Source organism: Salvelinus alpinus, chromosome 1 (genome assembly GCF_045679555.1).
Source record: "Salvelinus alpinus chromosome 1, SLU_Salpinus.1, whole genome shotgun sequence".
Classification (NCBI taxonomy): Eukaryota; Metazoa; Chordata; class Actinopteri; order Salmoniformes; family Salmonidae; genus Salvelinus; species Salvelinus alpinus.
In genome coordinates, this window is record NC_092086.1 from 73,389,909 (window position 1) to 73,410,676 (window position 20,768).

The 20,768-nt window shown below is 44.8% G+C and overlaps 1 protein-coding gene across 4 annotated transcripts in view; it reads left to right on the forward strand.

Annotated features, from left to right (window-relative positions):
- Positions 1–20,768, forward strand: part of LOC139530087 (double C2-like domain-containing protein beta) — a 312,939-nt gene that overhangs the window by 202,409 nt on the left and 89,762 nt on the right. For all 4 annotated transcript variants that reach the window (XM_071326180.1, XM_071326197.1, XM_071326190.1 and 1 more), the window contains one exon: positions 7,180–7,259. In XM_071326180.1, coding sequence (XP_071182281.1) covers positions 7,180–7,259 — 80 coding nt within the window. The remainder of the gene's footprint in view (positions 1–7,179; positions 7,260–20,768) is intronic.

The following is a 20,768-nucleotide window of genomic DNA, read 5'->3' on the forward strand; positions in this document are numbered from 1 at the left end:
CATAAGGCGACAACGAGCGGATAAGAGGTCATCCTTCATTTTGATTAAGTGATGGCTATTTAACAGTCTGATGGCCTTGAGGTGGAAGCTGTTTTTCAGTTTCTCGGTCCCAGTTTGATGCGCCTGTGCTGACCTCGCCTTCTGGATGATAGCGGGGTAAAAAGGCCGTGGCTCGGGTGGTTGATGTCCTTGAGGATTTTTTGGGCTTTCCTGTGAGATCGGGTGCTGTAGGTGTCCTGGAGGGCAGGCAGTGTGCCCCCGGTGATGCGTTGGGCAGACCGCACCACCCTCTGGAGAGTCCTGTGGATGCGGGCAGTGCAGTTGCCATACTTGCCGGACAGGATGCTCTCAAGGGTGCATATGTAAACATTTGCGAGATCTTCGGGACCAAGTCAAATTTCTTAAGCCTCCTAAGGTTGAAGAGGCACTGTTGCGCCTTCACCACACTGTCTGTGTGGGTGGACCATTTCAGAATGTCAGTGATGTGTACGCCGAGGAATTAGAAGCTATTCACCTTGGATGGGGCGCTGTCCCTCTCCTGTATCCTGAAGCTCCTTCGTTTTGTTGACGTTGAGGGAGGGGTTATTTTCCTGCCACCACTCCGCCAGGGCCCTCACCTCCTCCCTGTAGGCTGTCTCGTCATTGTTGGTAATCAGGCCTACTACTGTTGTGTCATCAGCAAACTGAGTTGGAGGTGTGCGTGGCCATACAGTCATGGGTGAACAGGGAGTACAGGAGAGGGCTGAGCATGCACCCTTGTAGGGTCCCTGTGTTGAGGATCAGCGTAGTGGAGGTGTTGCTGTCTACCTTCACCACCTGGGGCAGCCCGTCAGGAAATCCAGGACCCAGTTGCACAGGGCGGGGTTCAGACCCAGGGCCCCGGCCTTCATGATGAGCTTGGAGGGTAGTGTGGTGTTGAATGCTGAGCTATAGTCAATGAACAGCATTCTTATATAGGTAGTCCTCTTGTCCAGATGGGATAGGGCAGTGTGCAGTGCGATGGCGACTGCATCATCTGTGGATCTATTTGGGCGGTATGCAAATTGAAGTGGGTCTAGGCTGTCAGGTAAGGTGGAGGTGATATGACCCTTAACTTGCCTCTCAAAGCACTTCATGATGACAGGAGTGCTACGGGGTGATAGTCATTTAGTTCAGTTACCTTTGCTTTCTTGGGTACAGGAACAATGGTGGACATATTGAAGCAAGTTGGGACAGCATACTGGGATAGGGAGAGATTGAATGCAGGGAAACTAAAATCCTTTTTACCAATTTTTTAACCTACACTACTGGTGAAAAGTTTGAGAACACCAACTAATTTAAGGGTTTTTCTTTATTTTTACTATTTTCTACATTGTAGAATAATAGTGAAGACATCAAAACTATGAAATGACACATGGAATCATGTAGTAACCAAAAAAAGTGTTCAAGAAATCAAAATATATTTTATGTTTGATTCTTCAAATAGCCACCCTTTGCCTTGATGACTGCTTTGCACACTCTTGACATTCTCTCAATCAGCTTCATGATGTAGTCACCTTTAATGCAACTGAATGAATAGGTGTGCCTTCTTAAAAGTTAATTTGTGGAATTTCTTTCCTTAATGCGTTTGAGCCAATCAGTTGTGTTGTGAAAATGTAGGGGGTATACAGAAGATAGCCCTATTTGGTAAAAGACCAAGTCCATATTATGGCAAGAACAGCTCAAATAAGCAAAGAGAAACTACAGTCCATCATTACTTTAAGACATGAAGGTCAGTCAATACTGAAAAATTCAAGAACTTTGTTCTTGAAGTGCAGTCGCAAAAGCCATCAAGCGCTATGATGAAACTGGCTCTCATGAGGACCGCCACAGGGAAGGAAGACCCAGAGTTACCTCTGCTGCAGAGGATAAGTTCATTAGAGTTAACAGCTTCAGAAATTGCAGCACAAATAAAATGCTTCACAGAGTAACAGACACATCTCAACATCAACTGTTCAGAGGAGACTGTGTGCATCAGGCCTTCATGGTCGAATTGCTGCAAATAAACCACTACTAAAAGACACCAATAAGAAGAAGAGACTTGCTTGGGCCAAGAAACACGAGCAATGGACATTCGACCGGTGTCAATCTGTCCTTTGATCTGATGAGTCCAAATTGGAGATTTTTGGTTCCAACTGCTGTGTCTTTGTGAGACACGGTGTGGGTGAACGGATGATCTCTGCATGTCTATTTCCCACTGTGAAGCATGGAAGAGGAGGTGTTATGGTATTGGGGTGCTTTGCTGGTGACACTGTCTGTGATTTATTTAAGTTCTAGGCACACTTAACCAGCATGGCTTCCACTGCATTCTGCAGCAATATGCTATCCCATCTGATTTGGGCTTCGTGGGACTATAATTTATTTTTCAACAGGACAATGACCCAACACACCTCCAGGCTGTGTAAGGGCTACCAAGAAGGAGAGTGATGGAGTGCTGCATCAGATGACCTGGCCTCCACAGCCCCCCGACCTCAACCCAGTTGAGATGGTTTGGGATGAGTTGGACTGCAGCGTGAAGGAAAAGCAGTCAACAAGTGCTCAGCATATGTGGGAACTCCTTCAAGACTGTTGGAAAAGCATTCCAGGTGAAGCTGGTTGAGAGAATGCCAAGAGTGCTGTCATCAGAATTTTGATATTTTGATTAGTTTAATACTCTTTTGGTTACTACATGAATCCATATGTGTTATTTTATAGATTTGATGTCTTCACTATTATTCTACAATGTAGAAAATAGTAAAAACTTAAGAAAAACGTTTGACCGGTAATGTATATAGTCAACTTAGATTGTTACCAAATATTGTAATCTCACCATTCTGTTTGTTTATGTTGTCTGTAAGACAATGATTTACACTATTGTACTTTGAATGCACAGACATACTGTCTGTCATTAATGCAAGATTTAAACAGTCCTAAATTCAAATCAGACAGCCCAGTTGTATTAGCGTTATTATTGCCTCCAATCATACAGTATTACATCTTGATTTCCATGGTTTCATCCGCTTTTAGCCTGAGTTGCTCATTTGATTTGCAGCGCAGGTCAGTACAATAGCTGTTTCTGTCGCGGAATCGTTTCCTGCCTTTGATAATGCCACCGACCTCAGGAGTGGACCAAAGGATTCTGGGTCAGGTATAATCTTGCTCTGCCGTGCACCGTGGCTACTCAAATCCAAACATGGCCTTTCTCTCTTTGAGTCTTTATGGCTTTGACATTTTACGAATTGTTTTAGGGCCGCCGGCATGTCCATCTGGGCTTCCTGTGATCCGTTTGCCACCAACAACAACAAGTGGCCCTATTTTTCAATTTTTTTTTACCCTCCTCTCACCATGGAGATAACTGGTTTGTAATTACTCCCCGATTCTGTTGGACACAATGGAAATATGATTATGGTAATGGTGTTGTGTACGCCTTGGTCCGTTGAAGAGGCCCATTGACATAATACCCACAGCCTTAATTAAGACTTTCTTCATTTGTATTAACTAGCTTAGCCTTGATTAAGAACTCAAAGGCCCCAATGTGGCCGCGGCTGCACAATGGCAAGTGGCCCTTTTCTCAACAACGTAATGAAGCACTTCGTCTGATGTTTCTGTTTTTGGAGGAAAGGAGAGGAGTGCTCATTTGCTCTCTGAAGACGTGTCTTAAAGGTCCTGAACAGTCATTCTGAAAGTATTTTTTGTTTCATGGTTAACTACCAGGTAGTTTGAAAAGACTGACTGAGTGGGCCGAGAGCTTATATTCATGAGCTCGCCTTGACTGACAGCTCTATGAAAAGCCTATGTCAAACAATTTGGATGCAGTGTTGCAGTAATATCATCTCAAGCAAATTTGGTGATACACCAAGAAAATCAAACGTAGGAATCACATCGGTGATATCATTTTTTTATATAAATCTCCCGTTTAGCATGTCTCTTGTGATGCAGTTCACAGCAGCACTGACGGACGCGTTGACTTGACAACTATGTTGGAGTTTTGAACGACCCCCCCCCCCTTTGTTCCATACTGGCTGAAGACCTAGCTAGCCAGTAACTAGCTAACACCAGACAGGGGAAACATGTAAGTATTTTTGCCATAGATGAATAGGGTAATTATATTATTGTATATACTGACACCACACATTCACATTCTGGCACCAGTCGAGTAGCTATCTAGCTTTATAAACTACGCCCCCCTGCAAACACGACGTCTCCGAAGTTGTTTACAAGGTGCTACTTATTTAAATTAGCTAAGAGAATGTCATGTTACTATTGGTGTATAAAAATTACAGTTAAGGTCACCTTGTCTCCTTAATAATGAATCCAAGTGTTTGTCATGGGGGAGTGGACCAGTAACTTTATGATCCAACTGTATCAATGTAGAAGCAACAGTCATATTTCTTAGTTTGGTCATCATTCCTTGGTCTGGTTTCCTTAAAATATTATCCAATTTCATGAAAAAACATGATTTGGACTGTTCATGACCTTTAATGCGCTTCCGAATGTAAGTAAACTTTGAGAAGCCTTGATCTGTGTATCACTAGGAAATGCACGGGGAAGGGAAGTAATCTTGCGCGGCGCCCAAAAGAGATTAATGAAGCATTCGGCTCATCAGGCCAGAGTAACACACCAGCAGAATTAGGCGGCCAGTGCCATCTCACCTCTCGCTCTCTTTCTCTCACGCACATACATCTCTCTATCGACAGCCACTGGAAACCTCTTATAATTTCCAGAGTGCCCCGACAAAAGAAAGGTGAGGCGGTAGAAAAGCTCTCCTTGCCCACTAATACACCCTCAAAGAGCTTTATAATGCGTACAACGGGGAGAGAAAAAAAACTAAGATTGAAAGTTCTATGGCACTGATAGAGTAGCCTGGCACACTATAATGAATCAAAAAGCGGTAGGCCTATATGCTGGCCACCGTATATGGAATCAAAGAAAAATGATGTTTAAGATGCGGAAAGACGGCTGCACCGAGCCAGGGCTGCTGCCAGTCACCGCTGATGAATGTGTTCAATTATAATTACTCTTCTTGTCCGGCTCCCGCTCCAAACGGCCTGCTCTTTGTGTTATTGACATTTCCGTTAATTACCGGATTGTTGCCACCACTCCAATGACTCTCTCGAAACCTTGTCGCAGTCAAAACCTCCGTCGCAACCTCTCTGCGGACATGGATTCGATTAGCCGTCTGTAATGTTTTTGACTGGCTGTACTTCAAAGATTTTACAGATTTTGCATGCTTATTGTGATTGGCTGGCCCTGGCTCCCAAGCGGGTGTGTCTATGTCCTTCCAGGCCCACCCATGGCTACGCCCCTGCCCATTCATGTGAAATTCATAGATTAGGGCCTAATTCATTTATTTCAATTGACTGAGTTCCTCATATGAACTGTAACTCTTTGAAATTGTTCCATGTTGCGTTTATATTTTTGTCAGTATATAATGTACCTTGTATCTTCTGTTGCAGGGGTAATACTGATGAACCAATCAATACACATGGCAGGAGCACATGGGATCAACATTTTACATGCTATGTTTATATTTTTGTTCAGTGTAGATGGAAATGTTGTTTTTCCCCAGGATGTTCAAGCCTTTGAGAAATCCAATTCATAGCTTTGCAATACAAAAACCAAAAGCACAGAGCACTTTGAGTTAAGGAGAGAGAGAGAGAGCGGGGGAGAGAGTGAAATGGAGAGAGATGAGAGAGGGCAGAAGTAAAGATGTTTAGTCATTGAATAGATGGTAATACATACACTCCTCCTGTATCAGCCATATACATACAGTTGCATGCCTCCCTGAATTATGCATAATCGTTTTTATTATCTGCCAACTTTTGCTCCCTCTCCCTCACTCTGCGAGATTGCTGCTGGGAAAATGCTGGGTATATGTTCCTTTTTAGAGCACAGAAATAATGACATGGCGTAAGTGATTTGATTCAAGTTACGTGCTATGAGGCAACCAAGGGGCAGAAATGGGTTGGTGGGGGTGATGAAGCGGTGGTGGAAAGAAAAACTATTTTGCGAGGCAATTCCCCAGGATAAAAGACCACAAGCATCCCCCCGGCATCTCATACATGTATTAGAGAATGAAGTCACCGCTAGGGCGCCAATCTTGGTAATCGGAAACAAATCTGGTTTAATCCCTCCCTAGAAAGGTTCCTTTCTACGAAGCATAACGCACACACACATACACACTCACTCATTCACACACACAAACCTCCGTGGCCAAACGTGCTGCAATGTTTCTTGAATGAACGCACCCTCCAGATGCCAGCGAGAAGAAAACACAGGAGGTATCAAGGATTTGGATGTACACACCCCACGCCCAGCAGAGGACTAACAGTCTCTCTCACAGGAAGTGACAGGATGTAATGCCATTTCAGGTGCCAGGCCAAGCTGTGGAATAGGCCTTTATTGGGCTAGTTAAATTATTTGTTTGTACGACCATGTAGTTAATGAAATGTTTAGAGGAGTTAATACTCGGAGTAGATTCTGATGGTGATGGTCTCTCACATCCGGCATGAAATACACTGAAATACACTGAGTGTACTAAACATTAGGGACAGCTTCCTAATATTGAGTTGCACTCCCTTTTGCCCTCAGATCAACCTCCATTTCGTCGGGTCATGGGCTCTACAAGGTGTCGAAAGCGTTCCACAGGGATGCTGGCCCATTCACCCTCTGAATGGCACACATACACAATCCATGTCTCAATTGTCTCATGGGTTAAAAATCCTTCTTTAACCTGTCTCTTCCCCTTTATCTACACTGATTGAAGTGGATTTAACAGGTTACATCAATAAGGGATTATAGCTTTTATCTGGATTCACCTGGTCAGTCTATGTAATGGAAAGAGCAGGATCTTCCTAATGTTGGGTACACTGTGTGTGTTCTACTGTATATTGGCGAGTAGACAGGCCCATATGCGTTGAGGTGAAACACGGTTGTGGTGAGTTTCGCTCAGTTTGAGGAGGGGATGATGAGAAGGAAGTCCTGTCATACGTTGACAGGCGGTTTTATTAGTAGCCTCTCCTCTCAGGTGCTCTTATCTTGGTGTGTAGCATGTAGTTGAGGTCTGATTTCAGTTTTTGCCTTTTTCTCTCTGTGTCTTTCTCTCTTTCTCCATAGTGTGCAGCATGTAGTTGAAGCCATCTCTGCTCTGATATCTGATTTTTCTCTCTCTCTCTCCTGCAGCTACGTTGGGGACCCTGGACTTCAGTTTACTATATGACCAGGAGAACAATGCTCTGCACTGTACCATCAACAAAGCCAAGGTGAGCATCCACAATGATGTGTTTTGTCCTACAAGGGGAAATTGTTTCCATAGTTTACACTGTAAAACATTTCCTTGTCAATTTACAGCATTATACTGGCACCAGAGTTGCCAGCTTAATATTGTAGATTTACTTTACAGCATAGATGCTGTAATGTATTTTACAATATTTTACTTACTCTAAAACATATTACCGCATCCCTGCTGTAAATTTACAGGGACGCTGTAATGTTTTATTTTGTAAAACAAAATTACAGTATTCAGCTGGCAACTCTGGTGCCAGGATAATGCTCTAAATTTACAGCAAAATTCTCCTTGAAATCTAAATCCAAGAAGATGTTTTTTTACATAAAATAAATGTATTGAAATTGGTAACAATATGAACAACAAATTTAACAACAAAACTGACAATAGAAGTAAGAACAGTTAGCACATATGTAACCAAATAAGAGCATTATTACAACACTAATTTAAAGACTATATTGTGTGCCTGTGTGTATGGGGTGTGGGGGAGAGAAAGAAAAAAAGAGAGAGAATGGGGGGGGTTGAGAAGCGCTGGCTTCATCCGGGCCACCTTGTCATGTACTTTGTCACATCTTCAGGGTTCATCATCTTGGGTTAAAATTGGGATTGGGTGCAATCCTAGATCTATGATCAGGGGCAACTCTATCCGTGGTAAGAGGTGGTGAAATACACAACGGGACAGTTTAGGCAGCAGAGCATCCAGTAGATGGAAGTCAGTGCAGCATCAGGTGTTCCTCATGGGGCTCCGTAACAATCCTCCTCAGTTCTGATTTGTCAGCTCTTCTCACCCCTAGGATAAGCATAGAAAAATAAATAATGGAATGAGAGACAGAGACCACCAAGGCTGCTACTCTGTGGGTAAAAATACAGGGGACAAGGGACATATCAAACTGATGTGTGTGTGTGTGTACTTACCTCACTAGAGGTCTTCATTCAATCTCAGTGAGCTCTTGGAAGAATGGGGCAATGTAGGGGTTGAGAAGTGCCGGCTTCCTCTGGGCCACCTTGTCACGTACTTTGTCACATCTTCAGGGTTCATCGTCTTGGGTTGATTTGAACCAGGAGTCTGTACAGCCATTTATCCAATATAGTTTATGAAATCATTTGAGGAATTGAAGAAATACAAATACAACAGCTCGATACACCTACTTCAAATTCTAACTAACTAATAAAACATTACTATAGCCAACACAATACCACAGATTATGTTATCAGACTCACAACATTTTTATATCTTTCTGTGACACCAAACGTTTGCACTGCGCTCAATTTATTCTCTATGGCACTCAAAGGCTGCGGTATAGCCTACCTAAAATCCTATCATAACAATTATCTGGGTGATTTTTTTTCTAGGTTGCAAAGCAAGATATTTACGAGTGATTTAGAGCAGACCGAAATAGCTTGTGTCAACTTGATCTAGCTAACTAACTAGCTAGGTTAGTTTAGCTAAGAAAACATGCAGTAATTCAATGTTCGCAAGCAATAAGTAATGGATGATCAACGAGGGGCTATGCATTCTATGGAAAATAATGAATGACGTATCTCAATACGACAGGAGTCAGGAAGCAGGTGCAGAAGGTGAGTTTAATAATGAAGCAATGCAGATGAACAAAACATAAGAAGCGTACAGAATGTAAGAGAAAACAATACTACCTAGTGACTGCTGTCATCTGAGGGCTAAATAAAGGGGGAGTAATCAAGGAGATCATGATGACCAGGTGTGAGTAATGACGAGGAGCAGCTGTGCTTAATGATTGTTGTCAGGGCCGGTGGTTAGTACACCGGCGACGTCGAGCGCTGTAGCGAGGGAGTACCCCCCCTGGAGCGGGCCAGTACGGACAGTGGAGATGGAAATCCCAGATGATAGGACTCCAGGAGGGACCTAACGGCATAGGCTGGGGTCCCCTCGATGTCCAGGGGAGGTGGATGGGTGTCGCCGGGGACGGCATCCGCCAGGCGACCAGGAACCACCGGCTTGAGGAAGGAGACATGAAAGGATGGTGAGAATCGGTAGTTGGAGGGGAGTTGTAGACGATAGGTTACCTCATTGACCCTTCGGAGGACCTTGAAGGGCAGGGGACTCAGCTTTCGACAGGGCAAGCGGTGCGGGAGACTCCTGGTGGAAAGCTAAACGCGATCACCAGGATGGAACACGGGAGCCTCACTGCGGTGGCGGTCCGCCTGATCCTTCTGATGGCGGATGGCGCGCTGGAGCCTCACGTGGGCGGCATTCCACACCTCCTCTGCATGCCGGAACCACTCGTCCACCTCAGGGGCCTCGGTCTGGCTCGGAGTCCACGGTGCCAGTGCCGGCTTGTATTCCAGGACGCACTCGAAGAAGTTAGCCCGGTGGAGGAGTGCCGAAGTGAGTTCTGGGTGTACTCCGCCCAGGTAAGGAACCGGGTCCATTCCCCCTTTCGGTCCTGGCAGTGACTCCTTAGGAACCTCCCCAGCTCCTGGTTGATCCTCTCCATCTGCCCTTTGGACTGAGGCCGGTACCCAAATGTGAGGCTGACCATGGCCACAGCTTCTCCATAAAGGCTCTCCATACCAACAACGAGAATTGGGGACTACGGTTGGAAACAAGGGCCGTAGTGCCGGAAGACACGGTGGAATAGTGCCTCAGCAATCTGGAGAGTGGTAGGTAGCCCAGAGAGAGGGATAAAATAGCAGGATTTAGAGAATCTGTCAACAACAACCATAATAGTTGTAAAAACATCAGAAAGGGGGAGATCAGTTATGAAGTCTATGGACAGATGTAACCAAGGCCGCTAAGGCACATAGAAGTATGCACATGAAAACAATTTCTGTGGGTTACCTTGGCGTTGGGACAAGATGGCTACCATGCCCACCTCTGAGGCATCCACCTCCACCACGAAGAGCAGCATAGGATCTGGGTGTCTCATCAGTGGGGCAGGGCTCTGGTATTCCAAGAAGGAGACCTCGACCTGATGAACCTGGCACTTATCCGCTTTAACATAATGGTGGTTCTCAAGGAGAAGCCTCAGGACTACTCGGACTTGAGCGATGTGATCTTCCAAGGTGGCCGAGTAGACCAAGATTTCATTGATATACATGACCACCTGGTGCCTAATCATGTCCTGGAACACCTCATTCACGAATGCCTGAAACACTGACGGAACATTGGCTAGTCCTTAAGGCATCACCAAGTACTTCTGGTGCCCAGACATTGTGCTGAAGGCTGTTTTCCACTCATCCCCCTCTTGGATGCGGATAAGATTGTAGTTACTTCGCAGGTCCAGCTTCATAAATAACCAGGCCCCTCTGAGCTGTTCGATGGTGGCTGGTACCAATGGAAGAGGGTAACGGTACTTAGAGGTAATGGAATTGAGACCTCTGTAATCGATGCCACCCAGCCTTCTTGGTAATGAAGAAGAAAGAAGCCTGCCGATGCAGTACAGGTGGATGAGCGGACAAAACCCTGCTAGAGAACCTGCTGGATGTACTCCTCCATGGCCTCGGTCTCAGCCACCGACAGAGGGTAGATGCGGCTTCGCGGCGGCACAGAACCTTCTAGCAGGTTGATGGCACAGTCCCAGGGGCGATGAGGAGGGAGACAGGTGGCGAACATCTCCCTTGAAGAACACCTCCCGAAGATGCTGTTAAACCTCCGGGATGTCGGGCTGGAGGGCAACCGCAGGACTCTCAACAGATGTGAAACCGCAGGGCAACGGAAAGCAGGTTCTCCGGCATCCGGGTGACCAGTCCTCGACCATGAGATGGTGGGATCATGACATTGGAGCCACCGGAGGCTGAGTATGGCTTTGTACACTGGTGTGGTGATGACAGGAAGGGAAGGCCTTCCTGGTGTTTGTATCCCACGGTGATGGTGATGTGGGTGACAATGCCGGATCCCACTGCACGACTATCCAGGGCAAGGACTGGAAGAGAGGAGATATTCATGGAGGAGACTAGGGCCTGGTCCATGAAATTCCATGTGGCACCGGAATCCACTAGAGAGGTAGAAACATCACGAGGACAGCCAACCAGTGAAATGGGAAACAGGAACATTTTGGCGGAAAACGACGATGATGGAGTACTCACTCCTTTCCTGGGAGTTGGATGATCACCAGACCGCCCCTTTGCTCTTATGGATCCCGGACTCGGACACACGGACATCGCTGAAGCTGGTGCCCCTCCTGACCACAATAGGCGTAGAGCCCCAGCTGTCTCTGGCGACACTGCTTTGCTGTGGGGAGGTGTGTGGACCCTATCTACATGGGTTTAGGCTCTGTCTCAGGACGACCAAAGGAGGGAGGGGAATGGCAAGGTGGGCACTGGCGCTCCCGAAGAAGGTTATCCAGACGGATGGCCATCGCAATGAGTAGGTTGTTATCCTGACACGCCAACTGTGTCGAGACCTCTTCGCACAGTCCTCTTCGGAAATGAGTGCGGAGCGCCAGCTCATTCCATCCGCCAGAAGCTGCCACAGTCCGAAAGGTGAGGTACTCTGCAGCAGTCTGGGCACCCTGCTGGAGTTGGAGAAGTTGCTCACCTCCCTCTGCTGTCGGGAGGATGGTCGAAGACAGCCCTGAACAGAGCCATGAACCTCTCATAGGAACCCAGCTCCTCCTATCTCCTCTCTCCCAGACGGCCGTAGCCCACTCCAACGCCCGCCTGGTCAACAGGGAAATGACCGTGGCATCCTTGGACCTCTCAAAGTTTGTAACCACCAAGACTCTTCCTAGAGCTGAGCAATCAGGGGAGAAGGGGCTTGGTCAGGGAGGTGACCAAGAACCCGTTGGTCATTCTGAGAGAGCTCCAGAGTTCCTCTGTGGAACCCTCCACCATCTCTGCAACACTCCACCAATCAAGCCTTTATGGTAGAGTGGCCAGACGGAAGCTTCCTCGGAAGCCATTCCTCATTCCTCACATGACAGCCCGCTTTGAGTTAGCCAAAAGTCACCTAAAGGACTCTCAGACCATGAGAAACAAGGTTCTGGCCTGAATGCCAAGCGTCACGGCTGAAGGAAACCAGGCACCGCTCATCACCTGGCCAATACCATCCCTATGGTGAAGCATGGTGGTGGCTGCATCATGCTATGGGGATGTTTTTCAGCGGCAGTGACTGGGAGACTAGTCAGGTTTGAGGGAAAGATGAACATAGCAAAGTACAGAGAGATTCTTGATATAAACCTGCTCAGGACCTCAGACTGGGGCGAAGGTTGCACAGCCAAGACAATGCAGGAGTGACTTCGGGACAAGTCTTTGAATGTCCTTGAGTGCCCAACCAGAGCCCGGACTTGAACCCGATCGAACATCTCTGGAGAGACCTGAAATTAGCTGTGCAGCGACGCCCCCCCATCCAACCTGACAGAGCTTGAGAGGATACGCAGAGAAGAATGGGATATTCTCCCTAAATACAGGTGTGCCAAGCTTGTAGCGTCATACCCAAGAAGACTAGAGGCTGTAATCGCTGCCAAAGGTGCTTCAACAAAGTACTGAGTAAAGTTTCAGAAGTCTTATATGTTTGCAAACATTTCTAAAAACCTGTTTTTGCTTTGTCATTACGGGGTATTGTATGTAGATTGATGAGGTGGAAAAAACTATTTACTCAATTTTAGATTAAGGCTGTAATGTAACAAAATGTGGAAAAAGGGGTCCGAATACTTTCCTATTGCACTGTAGGTGTTATGTGTGTATGTGTGCGTGCGTGCTTGTGCGTATGTTCTCTGCTGCTTGCTTCTCTGTGGTTGTGTGAAGGGTATTTCCCCTGACAACAAGCTGCTGGTAGCACATGCTGCTGTCCACTCTACTCTTGATCCAGACCAAGCCTTTGGTCTGTCTTCACGGCAGTACACACACACTTCAACGTGAGCGCACACACACACATGGATGTATGACAACACAAACCCATACAAAAACACTTTCTCACGCACACACTCAAATCCTCCCCAAGAAGGGAAATCTCTTCATGTCTGAGATACAAAGCGTTTTCCCTCACTGTGTTGTGTTTAAACTGTGTTTCGTTTTTTTCCTCTTAAAGATGAAGATTACGTTTTGGGCTCAGTAGCTCACTGGGCTCTAGGACAAAGCGGAAACATCTGTAGACATTTCAGATATTTCTTCCCCTCTATTGCTCACACATATTCTGTGTGACATTTACCGGTTAATGATTTCAAATTGATTTTCTGTTACTTACTGCGTGCTATTGTGTCATGGCATGGTTTGCAATAGGCAAGACAGGATGCCTGAATGCAGAGGCTCAGGTGGCTCAAGAGGAAAGTCTGAAATCAAGATTTTGTACTGAATACTGCATAATTTCCACCCCCAAACAAATGATATCTTCTTCCAAATCAACAAGGTAGGGGAAAATGCAGAGCCTCTGCTATCTTTTCCCTCTACACTCGAAGTTGCAGTGGCCATTTTCCTTTTCCACCTTGCTCATGGTTATCTTATTAAGTCCAATTATTCCAGCCGGATCCACATTGGTTGGCTTGGGGGAGGAGTGCCAGCCAGGGAGTCAGTTCAGACACTTCTTTCACATACTGTCTTTTCCTCAAAGAGAACCAGCTGGCTGATCTGACAGCAACACCTTCTTGTTCTTCTTCCATGAACAACCCCTTCTATTCCCCAAGGAAAGATGTTAAGTCACAAAGGTAGTCAAATAAAAAGCATGAGCTGGCGCACACCCAGAGAAAATGATTTAGTGTAGAGGTGCTGACTAACGGCAAATAAACTGGAAGCTATAAAAACAAATAGAGTCACACACTCTACATACACTCAGCAAAAGAAGAAACATCCTCTCACTGTCAACAGTGTTTATTTTTAGCAAACTTAACATGTGTAAATATTTGTATGAATTTAACAAGATTCAACAACTGAGACAAACTGAACAAGTTCCACAGACATGTGACTAACAGAAATGGAATAATGTGTCCCTGAACAAAGGGGCAGTCAAAATCAAAAGTAACAGTCAGTATCTGGTGTGGCCACCAGCTGCATTAAGTACTGCAGTGCATCTCCTCCTCATGGACTGCACCAGATTTGCCAGGTCTTGCTGTGAGATGTTACCCCACTCTTCCACCAAGGCACCTGCAAGTTCCCGGACATTTCTCGACATTCCTTCAATCCAACAGGTCCCAGACATGATCAATGGATTTGAGATCTGGGCTCTTTGCTGGCCATGGCAGAACACTGACATTCCTGTCTTGCAGGAAATCACGCACAGAATGAGCAGTATGGCTGGTGGCATTGTCATGCTGGAGGGTCATGTCAGGATGAGCCTGCAGGAAGGGTACCACATGAGGGAGGAGGATGCCTTCTCTGTAACGCACAGCGTTGAGATTGCCTGCAATGACAACAAGCTCAGTCTGATGATGCTGTGACACACCGCCCCAGACCATGACGGACCCGCCACCTCCAAATCAATCCCGCTCCAGAGTACAGGCCTCGGTGTAACGCTCATTCCTTCGACGATAAACGCGAATCCGACCATCACCCCTGGTGAGACAAAACCGCGACTCGTCAGTGAAGAGCACTTTTTACCAGTCCTGTCTTGTCCAGCGATGGTGGGTTTGTGCCCATAGGCGACGTTGTTGCCGGTGATGTCTGGTGAGGACCTGCCTTACAACAGGCCTACAAGGCCTCAGTCCAGCCTCTCTCAGCCTATTGCGGACAGTTTGAGCACTGATGGAGGGATTGTGCATTCCTGGTGTTGTTGCCATCCTGTACCTGTCCCGCAGGTGTGATGTTCGGATGTACCGATCCTGTGCAGGTGTTGTTACACGTGGTCTGCCACTGCGAGGACAATCAGCTGTCCATCCTGTCTCCCTGTAGCGCTGTCTTAGGTGTCTCACAGTATGGACATTGCAATTTATTACCCTGGCCACATCTGTAGTCCTCATGCCTCCTTGCAGCATGCCTAAGGCACGTTCACGCAGATGAGCAGGGAGCCTGTACATCTTTCTTTTGGTGTTTTTCAGAGTCATTGGAAAGGCCTCTTTAGTGTCCTAAGTTTTCATAACTGTGACCTTAATTGCCTACCGTCTGTAAGCTGTTAGTGTCTTAACAACCGTTAAGACACGACTGTTCATAAATTGTTTATGGTTCATTGAACAAGCATAGGAAACAGTGGTTAAACCCTTTACAATGAAGATCTGTGAAGTTATTTGGATTTTTACGAATGATCTTTGAAAGACAAGGTCCTGAAAAAGGGATGTTTCTTTTTTAGCTGAGTTTATATAAACTCCCAGTCATTTATTGGGTAAAACACTAGGGCCGTGTTCAGCAGGGTACACTGTAGCGAAATGTTTTGCAAGGACGATAGGACAATTTAAAAAAGTACCTCCCTTTTTCACCCTGGCCTCTCCCTACCGAACATGCCAGTCTGAGTTGCCAGATTGGGCCTTTGGTTAGTGACTCCCCTTGGGATTTCTGCTTCTCCAGCTGTTTTCAGTCAGTGCAAGGCTCTACACAAAACCCCATGTGTCATAATGCGCAGCAGGCTTCCTCTGCTCTGGTACCTGGCAGCGGCCTAGCGAAGCCCCAGTCCAGGGAGCTCCTGGTGACTTTTCTGGCTCCCTCATCCTAGGGCTAGCCTCAAAGAGAGACTCCCTGGGAGAGAGGGAGGTGGCAGTGATGATCACCCCAAAAAGTGAGGTGTTTCGGTGGTTTGCTCAGAAGGGTTTTCTGGTGGTTTTCTTTCACTGTTGCAATTACTGCAAAGTTTGAAGATTTTAAGAGTATCAGGTCCCACATCATCAATTAACATAACTGGAACAAAAATGTTAAATAAAAACACATGCCAAAATGATTTTAAAAGTAAAATGCAGCCTTATAAAAGCTCTGCTGTTTGTTCATTGGTGGTGGGGAAATTGCACCTTTATGACTTTAGGAGAAAGGAGAAAGCCATGACTAAGCCAGGGAAGACATTTTGCTTTTGCCGTACTCTGTTATATAGATATGCTTAATAATCATGAATACATTTTCATGTTGACATCCTCCACGCACCAAACGTCAACACACTAGAAAATATGGTAAGATATGGAGTTGTTAAAAAAAGCACGAGTTCCTTTAAATGTTTTGTTTAATTCTCAGAAGAGGACATTGATGCGTGTTTTTCCCTTGCGTGGGTCCGTTATGTTAAAGGTCCAATGCAGCAGTTTTTATTTCAATATTAAATCATTTCTTGGTAACAATTTAGGTCCTTACTGTGATTGTTTTCAATGAAAATGGTCAAAAAGAAACAAAAATAGCTTCTTAGCTAAAAGCAATTTCTCAAGCACGAATTTTGCAAGGACTATGGGGGTGGTCTGAGTGGGGGGGTGGGTAAAACTAAAAACGAGCTATTATTGGCAGAGAGATTTGAAACGTTATTTCTTACTGGTTATTTACTAATTTACCACCTGGTAAAGGCCTTGTCTTAATAGACACTCAGGACATGCAGTGCCTTCAGAAAGTATTCCACAGGAGGCTGCTGAGGAGAGAACGGCTCATAATAATGGCTGGAACGGATCAAATGGAATGGCATCAAACACCAGGAAACCATGTGTTTCATGTATTCCAACTATTTAGCTCCAGTCATTAACATGAGCCCGTTCTCCCCAATTAAGGTGCCACCAACCTCCTGTGAAGTATTCATACCCCTTGACTTATTCCACATGTTGTTGTGTTACAGTCTGAATTCAATATTTATTAAATAAATTGTTTTACTCACACATCTCTACACGATACCCCATAATGACAAAGTGAGAACATGTTTTTAGAAATGTTAGCAAATTTATTGAAAATGAAATACAGAAATATTTAATTTACATAAGTATTTACACCCCTGAGTCAATACCGGTTAGAATCACCTTTGGCAGCGATTACAGCTGTAAGTCTTTCTTCAAGCTGTGAAGGGGCGGCAGGTAGCCTAGTGGTTAGAGCATTGGACTAGTAACTGAAAGGTTGCAAGATCGAATCCCCGAACTGACAAGGTAAACATCTGTTCTGCCCCTGAACAAGGCAGTTAACCCACTATTCTTAGGCTGTCATTGAAAATAAGAATTTGTTCTTAACTGACTTGCCTAGTTAAAGGTGCATAAAATAAAATAAAAAAAGCTCTGTCAAGTTGGTTGTTGACCATTGCTAGACAGCCATGTTTAAGTCTTGCCATATATTTTCAATCCAATTTAAGTAAAAACTGTAAGTAGGCCACTGAAGAACATTCACTTTGTTTCTTGAAAGAAAAAAAACTCCCTAGTCCAAGCCGATGACAATCATACCCATAATATGATGCAGCCACCACCATGCTTGAAAATATGAAGAGTGATACTCAGTGATGTTTTTTGTTGGATTTGCCCCAAACATATCGCTTTGCATTCAGGACTTAAAGGTAATTTCTTTGCCACATTTTTTGGAGTTTTACTTAAGTGCCTTATTGCAAACAGAATGCATGTTTTGTAAAAAATGTATTCTGTACAGGCTTCCTTCTTTTCACTCTGTCATTTACATTAGTAATGTGGAGTAACTACAATGTTGTTGTGTAATTAATCATTTCACCATTCTCAAAGGAATATTCAATGTCTGCTTTTTATTGTTACCCATCTACCAATAGGTGCTCTTCTTTGCGAGGCATTGGAAAACGTCACTGATCTTTGTGGTTGAATCTGTGTTTGAAATGCTCTGCTTGATTGAGGAACCTTACAGATAATTGTATGTGTGGGGTACAGAGATGAGGTAGTTATTGTTAATCATGTTAAACACTATTATACCATGGCATTGTTGAATACTTGTTTCTGATTGGCTTGAAGGGCTTTCTAGAGTGTTATTTCCCTATAACGCAAAGTATATTTGCACTGTATAATTCAATGGCTATAGTTCATTCTTACGTGTTCGATGTTTGAGCTGCTTTTGAAAGCAAAAGTCAAATTGAAAACATTATTGGCCTTGTTGAATTAGATTTTCATAATGTTAAGCTAGGACTGATTGTTTGGTTAGCTAAATTAGAAAGTCTGTGGATGTTGGAACACATTTATACCGGCAAATTATAACCATGGTATTACAAGGGATAATCAACTCGGGGCTTTATTGCTTTCTCTGGAAAATAATGCAACTCCTTGGACAGTCAGTTCGACTCCGCTAGCGTGTCGTGGAACACACTTTCCACGTCATTCATTATTTTCCATAGAAAGCATAGCCCCTCGTTGATTATCCCTTACTTATTGCACACAAAGTGAGTCCATACAACTTATTATGTGACTTGTTGAGCACATTTTTACTCCTGAACTTATTTAGGCTTGCCATAACAAAAGGGTTAAATACAATAAGTATTTTGAGTCAATAAGACTCAAGACATTTCAGCTTGCGTTTTTAATTCATTTGTAAATATTTCTAAAAACAAGATTCCACTTTAACATAATGGGGTATTATATCTATGCCAGTGACACAAAATCTCAATTTAATCCATTTCAAATTCAGGCTGTGACACAAGAAAATATGGGAAAAGTCTAGGGCTGTGAATACTTTCTGAAGGCACTGTACATGGTCAATAATTAACTACATGATTGATGCATTTCTGCCATGAACACAGAGTACTGAAAAAGTCATATGTTTCTTTAATCATGCAAAACAAAGACTTCTCAAAAGTGAGAGAACAGAGGCCGGAATAATAATCAACAGAAAGTTATTGGTCCCATTCCACAGAGCACTCATAGCCAGCACAGTCAGGGACGTAGGTCATCAGCCTATCTTTGTGTGAAACTCACCATCCCTCCTCAGGGTACACCACTACCACCCCCCCCCCCCCCCCCCCTTTAATGCTGAGCAATTCATAGAGCAAGTAAGTTTACTACTGCTGTGTTGATGAAAAATCACCCACGCTCCGGCAAGAGTCGGCGTTCAATATGCCAAGACTGATTTTTGTAGTTATCATGTTAGATGTTGTTGGACTATAAAAAGGCATTGTTGCACATATTTGCTCATTCTTACTTAATCTAAGATGCTGCATGGGGTGGTACTATTTTCTTCGGTACATTTATTTTCCAAATGGCACCCAGAAGTCAGATTGTATGTCATATATTTAATGATTTGGTTAGATTTCCCATGGCTGCAATAGTTTGCTAAAGTGAATTGCAGTTGAACATAACATTGTCTCAACATTAGGAAGCACTCCTCCAAAGAAAACGCTCTGATAATGACATGGTTGCGTTGTTCATTTTCTCTGCTTGGTACTTGACATGACGTGGTATGCTGTCCACAATGGAGCCTCCTTTTCAACGTCAACAAAAGCCACTGCAGCTAACAGAAGCATGCTCTTAAAGGCAGACAAGAGCCATTCTTCAGAGTCATGGAGTGTTATTGCCTACAATTGTTACTTGAAGATTCTTGCTTTGTGTAAAGTAACACTGAGGCAAAGAAGCCCCTCCAACAGGCTTGGGTGCCCTCTGTGCCCATAGCTCTGTCTATCGGTCTGGGTGGATGAATGGCACAGAAGGGAGTGCGCAGCTGAGGGACATGGCAGTGTGCAGTAGAGTGGGCGCCCCTGGCAGGCCAGCCTGCATTGATTGATGGCAGCTATTTGCAGACTGGTTAGGAGCGTTGGGCCAGTAACTGAACGGTCGCTAGTTTGAATCCACGAGCCAGTAAGGTGAAAAAATCTGCCGTTCTGCAGTTAACCCCCAACAACAACTGCTCCCCGGGCACCGATGACGTGGACGCCGATTAAGGCAGACCCGGCACCTCTCTGACTCAGAGAGTTAAATGTGGAATACACATTTTGGTTGAATGCATTCAGTTATAAAACTGACTAGGCATCCCCTTTCCCTTTCCCACTGCCAGACTAAGGAACAAATGTGGAGGCGAGGGGACTCGCACGGTCTCTGTCTCCCAGTGTGAATCAGATGAGATGGTATTTTGCTGCATCTCAGTAAGTCAAAGTCAATTCCTCTCCGTCATTTGCATCCTAAAGATCAAATCCCCATTAGGGAAAACAGCGCCACTGTTCGTCCCAGTGAATGAGCCTCTGGCAGCATGTCTCTTTTTTGGGGGGGAGTATATATTCAGCTGTTCTTTTGCGTGTGCAAAGATGTCAGAGGGGAAAAAAACAGTGTTCATTGTTTGCAGTAGCTTCAAACGGACGTGGCAGTTTCACCAATTTAAGGATTCCAGCTCAAATCTCCGCAGGTTGACGTTTATGGAATTATTCTTGTCCTGGAGGCAGAGCTGAGCCATTCCCACAAGATGGGCCAGCTGCAAAGTCAAAATTGGCTATATAAAGTGCGTTCGGATAGTGTTGACTAATGGGGAAAACTCTGAATTTCACTCAACATTCTAATCTTGTGCTTCTCTGAGCATGCTGATATTTCTAAGCCCGCATGCAGCTTAGAGGGAACTTGTCTCATGAGTCCATTCTTTGCGCACCAAAATTACATTATGCTTCTCTGAATTGTCTTGTGAAAGAATAACACTGTAAGATCATAATCGTACTTTATAATTTAGCTAGGCATGTTGGCAAATTATACCCACCTAACCCAGATTGCGA